Source organism: Xenia sp. Carnegie-2017, unplaced genomic scaffold (genome assembly GCF_021976095.1).
Source record: "Xenia sp. Carnegie-2017 unplaced genomic scaffold, XeniaSp_v1 HiC_scaffold_23, whole genome shotgun sequence".
NCBI classification, from domain to species: domain Eukaryota; kingdom Metazoa; phylum Cnidaria; class Anthozoa; order Malacalcyonacea; family Xeniidae; genus Xenia; species Xenia sp. Carnegie-2017.
In genome coordinates this window covers 6,355,962-6,362,463 of record NW_025813486.1, presented here as the reverse complement: position 1 = coordinate 6,362,463, position 6,502 = coordinate 6,355,962, and the positions used below count along the sequence as shown (strand labels likewise).

At 32.5% G+C, this 6,502-nt stretch overlaps 1 protein-coding gene and 1 long non-coding RNA gene across 2 annotated transcripts; both read left to right on the top strand.

Moving 5' to 3' along the window:
• The first annotated feature begins 3,678 nt into the window (after positions 1 to 3,678).
• Positions 3,679 to 4,353, top strand: LOC124449002. The gene is made up of 3 exons (XM_046999945.1): positions 3,679 to 3,895; positions 4,038 to 4,202; positions 4,284 to 4,353. Exons 1-3 carry the CDS (start codon positions 3,717 to 3,719, stop codon positions 4,351 to 4,353), a joined length of 414 nt encoding a protein of 137 aa, XP_046855901.1. The 5' UTR covers positions 3,679 to 3,716.
• Positions 4,354 to 4,642: 289 nt separating this feature from the next.
• LOC124449744 lies at positions 4,643 to 5,058 on the top strand. Its single transcript, XR_006949563.1, has 3 exons — positions 4,643 to 4,692; positions 4,768 to 4,849; positions 4,962 to 5,058. It is a non-coding gene; the product is annotated as an uncharacterized LOC124449744 (long non-coding RNA).
• The last annotated feature ends 1,444 nt before the right edge of the window (positions 5,059 to 6,502 follow it).

Here is a 6,502-nt window from a genome sequence, read left to right as displayed (position 1 = left end):
AATATACCTGATTATTTAATTTTTACTGTAAATTGTTTTGGAAAAGACCGAATGCGAACATGACATTAAAAGTTAACTTTTATGTTTGGCTGCACTGAAAATTTTGCTCTACATTTATCCAATATACTGAACTCGTATACGATAAAAAATTGTATTTCTCAAATTATTATAATTACTAAAATTCTGGCCTTGGTGTTTTGGTCTCTTGGGAGCTTCTTATCTTATAAACCTGACCATCAGAAGTTGTGCTTAATTCCTTAAGTAGAATCTTTTGTGTTTTACTATCTCGCATTAATTACGTAGCTGATCAATATAAAATAGTTGAATTAAATAACATTTTCATGAGATTGAGTGAGTGACAGCATTTCGTCTAATAATTTGTATATGGACACAATAATATTTTAATTAGTTTTATAGAAAAATATTCATAGTTGTTATCATTTTCTGATATTTTGCTTATTTCATGCGCTGTAACCATGACAATTATTTCGTGCCTAAATCCATACAACTAAAATGCAAGTGCTATGTATTTAGGATTTCTTAAATGAATATGGAATATACACTTAAATACACGTAAGGTTAACTACGGCGCTCTCTATTGCCTATATTCTAAAAACTCTCTCACACTCACATTGACTGAGTAAAGTTTCAAAGTAATCTTATAACTGCTGGAAGACCTTGTGTTTAATCCACAGATAGAAAATAGTGCAAAATTTTATGTTGATTTTATCATCTCAGATCCCATATCATCTGGTAGGTATCCACACATTAATGTCACATTAAAGCATTCAGTAATAGTTGTGTGACAGTTTTAGTTTAAAGTTTTGTAAATCATTTACATAAATTTTGAACTTTTGGGCTTTAATTTATTGAATTAACTTCGCAAAGAGCATACTATAACAACAAAAGTACATAAATAACTTCTAAATGACAAAGAACAATGCTACAGCTTTCTCTAGTTACTGCAGCCTTTTAAACACAACGTTGCAAAAATTAAAAACAACGCGGATTACATAATGTATAATAAGTGCGAAAAATGTTCCTAGAATTGACGAAGACTGACATTTTGGATTTATTCTAGAGGGTACTGCATCTATTTATTTAAGATTTTAGAAACGTTCTTATTTTACAATGAGTTGTAACATATGACAGCTAGATTTTCTGGATAGTACAAACGTGATTGCCTTTGGAAGCGAGGACTGGCTTGTAATAGTAACTAATCTTCATCAATCTTCACAAGACTATAAATTATTTTGTATTCGTTTACAAACCAAATAGTATGCTTTTTTTAAGGACCTATGACACGAAAATTCTTATGTTTGCAATGACAGTGTACTTTTTAAAACAGTTTATGCATATCACTTTTAACTCTTGAGATATTGAGGACTATGCTATGTCCGACTTATCTAACTTGTGACGTCACATTGCATAATGAGAGCTAGGAGTATTAGGTATATTTAACGATACTTTACTTCACAAGGACATAGTTTCATTTGTTGTGACGTGTTTGATGATATAAAATGCTGCCTATTAGTATCAACCTAAAGTTGTCAGGAAAATGAAAAGTATTTGAGACATTTTTAGAACTCATTATGCAATATGACGTCACAAGTTGGATGAAATAGAAATAACAAAAAATTCAATATCTCGCGAAGGAAAAGTGATATGCATTAACTGTTTTAGACAGTACACTGTCATCTCAAAAGTTCTGATGATTACAAACATAAAAAAATTCATGTCATAGGCACTTTAAACGTCAAAAGTAGTTTTACATTTCCAAATATAACATCGGGCTGAATTGTAAGGGATATTTTAACCACTTAGTAAATATGTATGCTTTATAACTTATGAAGCGATAGATAAAACTGATAAAACACCTGCTGAAATTCACTATCCACCAGCTAGAGGACACCTTTCACTTGAGAGAAACGAATGTAAATTATAATCCCATTTACCCCCAAAATTGGGTGGAAGTATCAATAACCATTATGATAATTTTTAGAAAGCCAAAATTAAATTTAATCAAATTGAAGCATTCGTATGTACTATTTTTTGAAGCATTCGTATGTACTATTATATGTAATGAAAAAGGGCTATTCTTTTCTACACATAAACTACGTAAAAAGAAAAATATCATCTTCTTTACGTTAAAGACTTCTTCCGAGTAAATGAATTTCAAAAAAATTCGTTTTTAGACTGGACCAAACACATTTGCCAATAAAATCATAACTGAGAACATAATTATTTTAAATATATGCATAACCATAAATGCCTTCCTTATTACAAAATACAAGTTGAGATGTTTACGTCAGAAATTATTCAAAAACTTCAACTATAATATGGGCATTTCTGACACAAAAACAGTGTATTGAGAATCGAACCCAAAGACTAAATTGTACCGCTCCTAAAAGATGTGTGTGACATTTTTTATAAATTAAAGCTGTTTAGACCAAATCAAACAGATCATCAATTCTTAAAATAATTCAGAAATTTTTTCTTCCGAAGATTGTCAGACGGTCAAAATGGTTCGTTTTAATGTTAAAGATTGGCAGAAAAAGTAAACATGGTATATTTTTCCAATGAATGATAAAGATATATGAAGAAATATTAAGCATTTATAACTTATAAAAGTTCAATGTTGATCACAGTTTCTTACAGCTTTGCTCGGTTGCAGCTTATTTTTAAAGATTACGAACATTTACCTTGCGTTTATGAATTTATCAAGAAAATGGTTGAATGAAATTTACTGTAGAAAACTCACGCTTCGTATTCTCCATTCAAAAATGTTGCATGTGTTAACGCAAGATTTATAAGTAACATAATATAAAAAAGAGGTACGCAATGCGTACATTAGAATGGAAACTGAAATGGGTAAATAGGGCTAAATGAAGTTGGTAAATGAACATAATTGAAATAAAATTGTATATTTAATATCATTTACACCAAATTCGCTCAATTTTTAAATATTGATTTTAGTTATATCACTAAGTAAGTGTTTAACATCTGCATTTTTGAACGTTTTAGCTTAGATTGCACCTGAGCCTCATAAATGCATGTGCTCACAAGAATCGCGACAAGGAAAGTAACGTCATTTAGATTTCTTGAGACTTTTAGGTTTTTCACTGAAAACCATTTTTTCTGATTGTGTTTTAAAACGTTTTCTGAAGTGTCTTAGATGTTGTTCAGAGAACGTTTTTCTTAACGTCTGTATTTGTTCTAACAAATACAGTGGTGTGCTAATTTGTTTAGTTCCGCTTGACTGAATATATAGCAACATGCAATATAATACAAGTCAACATTTGAGTCTCAATGTTTCCGTAAAATTTTGAAATCAGAGCTTGGAACAGCATTTCTTGCGATTGGGAGCAATTATTTGTTGTACAATACGTTATATAAACACGTTTACTGCTACACTCACCAAAATCATAAAAACTGGCTATTTGAGTCAGTTTTCCGGCAATTGACTGGAACTGCGCGTCATTTGAGGAAAGCGTGACGTCATGTAAGTAACATTTCAGTAAGCGTGCATTAAAATACAGTGATATACTTTGATATGCCTAATCGCTGTAGTTGCTGGCTGTTCTAGCGTTCCTTGCGGAAAGGGCATAGGACTTCTCACCGCATTCTTTTGGATCAGAAGATACTATAAAAAGGAAAGGAGGAAAAAGTGGCTGGATTTTGTCGCTTTAAAACTAGCAAAATGCCCAATATGAAAGATGTCGAGCATTTGCTCGCTGCACTTCAAACCTGAAGATTTTACCAGACGGTATACTAGTTTGCAAGGGAAAACAAGAAGACTGGTGTTTGTCGAAGTTGATGTGTTTGCTTTTCCTTCTGTTCATCTCTCAGAAAGACAGATGAAAGAAAGTGCGCCTTCTGAAAAGAACGTAGACAGGTAAAGATTTTTGTTTTGAATCCTATATGTATTCCGCGTGAGACTGATAACTTCGAAGAATGAAGCTTGTTTTGAATTCGTCAAAGATTTTGTGATGGACATTTAATTTTTCCAGTTGATACCATATTGTATTTTGTTGTAGGTTGTTAGAGATATTTTGTCTAGCACAGAAGCAGATCCTTGCTCTTCTAGTCAAGACACTTTTGGAGCTGAAAGTGCAACCTCTTTGGAAGACAGTCATACTGATGTTGAATTTGTTGATGATGTCTTGCAAGTTCAAACAATTGCAGTACAAGCAGAAGTACAGGTATTGAATTTATTCAAATAATTTATTCAAAAGACTTTTACACTAGTAGATTGTAAGATCTAAGATTATATCTTTTTGTAGGTTCAGAATGGGTTTTGCCAAACTGAAGAATATGCAACAATGTGTTCAATACAAAGAAAACATGAGGTAATTGAAGAGAACGATAGAAAACAAGAATGCTATTATCCAACAACTTACTGAAAGTAAATTGTTTCATTACATTCAATTTTGTTTCTTCGAGAGCATATATTCTTGTGGTGTCTCTTTGTCATTTAAATAAATTCATGGCTGCAATTAAATTACTAAAACATGAGTATTGTAACACTTGTGTATATCATGATTTCATAGAAAAAAAAAATTTCGTAAACTGGTGGAACAGTAGTAAAATGTGTCAAGGTTGGCAATCAGAATGAGGAAGAAAAGCAGGATGGTAGTGATGATGATAACATGGATATGGATTTTGACATTGGTAGTGAGATGGAAAATGAAGGTGAAGTTTGATTTCAATGCTAATAGCTGAAATTATATACCACAAGTTTTATTAACATATAAATATGGTCCATAGGTTCTGACAACTATGACATTGAAACAGATTCTTCCCAAAGTGAAGAGCTAGAATCTGAAGATGAAATAAACCAGTCAAAAAGGTATGATTGTGCTGTACATATGCATTATTATTCTTCCAGTGTTATCAATCATTTTACTTGTGTCTCTCAACAGACAAAATATAATATATACATGTATTGTTCTAACAATCAGGGTGAACAAAGAAGAAAGCAACCTCAGGAAATAACTAAAGTTTATTGTTACCTTGCCACAGCTGTTTAACCTGTTTAAAGTATGCCCATCATGTGGTACTGATAACGCAATAGTTGAAGTATCAAAAGTTGGTACTATGGCTGATACAAGCATGTCGTGTGGTAACCTTAGTTGTAAAAATAGAGAGCACAACTGGAAGTGACAATCATTCCTGCCAGGTTCCCGTATTCCAATGGGAAACTTTCTCCTCTCATTTAACATTTTATTGTCTGGAGCTTCTGCTAGCAAGTTACTTTGAGTATTCACACACATGGGTCTTCAAGGCATATCTTTGACTACATTCTTCAAACATCAAAGTGTAAATGGGTTGTTTTGATTTTCCAGATTCCCAAGGTTTGAAGTTGTGTTTTTTTATATTCATTTGATATTTCTTTATCAGGAATTGCTTTTCCCAATGGTCAGGATCCATTGGAGGAAATATTCGCTGGTCATGTTGGAAACAATTAAGAAGCAGAAGAAAACAGTGGTCATAGCAGGGATGGACTGTGACAGCATGGGCCATTCTGCAAAATATGTGCTTACACAATATTGCATTTTCTCCTGTCTTATGGTTCTCCATTTTGAACTAATTCAAGTATGTCTTATTATTACCTACTTATGACACATTGAGGGTGGCTATATTTACCCCACCTACTTTTATGGCTAATGTATGATGGTGGGATTTTGTTCATGAGTTTTATGGGAAGTATGCTTTCTCATATTTTCAACCTATGTTTTGAGCACAATGTTATCTAGGCAATAGTCTCTTCTACATTTTGAGATATGTGGGTATAGGAATAGCTCTGAAGGCAGGGATACCACTTTGTTAACTCTTTGTAAATTAGGACACATGTAAATATTTTTCTGTTTAAATGACAATTATTATTTTAGAGAAACGAGGCAGGAAGTAGTCCAGCCATGGAATACATCTGTTTTCAAAGATGTATAGATTACATGCTGAACTGTAGACTTGATATTTCTACCATGGTGACAGACTGCCACAAATCAATACAGAAGCACATGCGTGAGAATCTGAATCAATAACACATTATTTTGACCTATGGCACATTAAGAAAAGTTAGTAAAGTTATTGCATAAAAGATGTAGGTTGTGTTTTGTTTCGTCATTGTGGCTAAGTTCATCAGCTAACCGATAATCATCCTTTGAGGTCTCTTCACCTACCCTCAATTTTTTATTCTTTTCATTTGATAAATGCTTTCATATTTGCTCAATCTGCAGAGATCCTGATCCAAAATGTCTCGAAGGTCAAGAAAAATTAATAAAAAAAACGTAGGTGAAAATATTCCATAGTTTTGACGCGGGAAATTTCCATAGAGCTGTATCAATTTTTGCTTCGGAAGGTTTTAAACGAAAATTCACTTGCCTTTTATTTATTACGAAGAAACTAGCCTATACATCTCTTTATGTACTAATGTAAAACTTACTTTTTGAACTGTGTTGACTTTCTATAAAACCTATACAGGCTTTCCCGGACAATTTCG

Excerpts from the sequence above, each read along its gene's own strand:
- LOC124449002 (XM_046999945.1), top strand. The coding sequence starts at position 3,717 with ATGTCGAGCATTTGCTCGCTGCACTTCAAACCTGAAGATTTTACCAGA. Across the intron at positions 3,896-4,037 it reads TCTGAAAAGAACGTAGACAG|GTTGTTAGAGATATTTTGTC; the intron begins GTAAAGATTTTT and ends ATTTTGTTGTAG. Across the intron at positions 4,203-4,283 it reads CAGTACAAGCAGAAGTACAG|GTTCAGAATGGGTTTTGCCA; the intron begins GTATTGAATTTA and ends ATCTTTTTGTAG.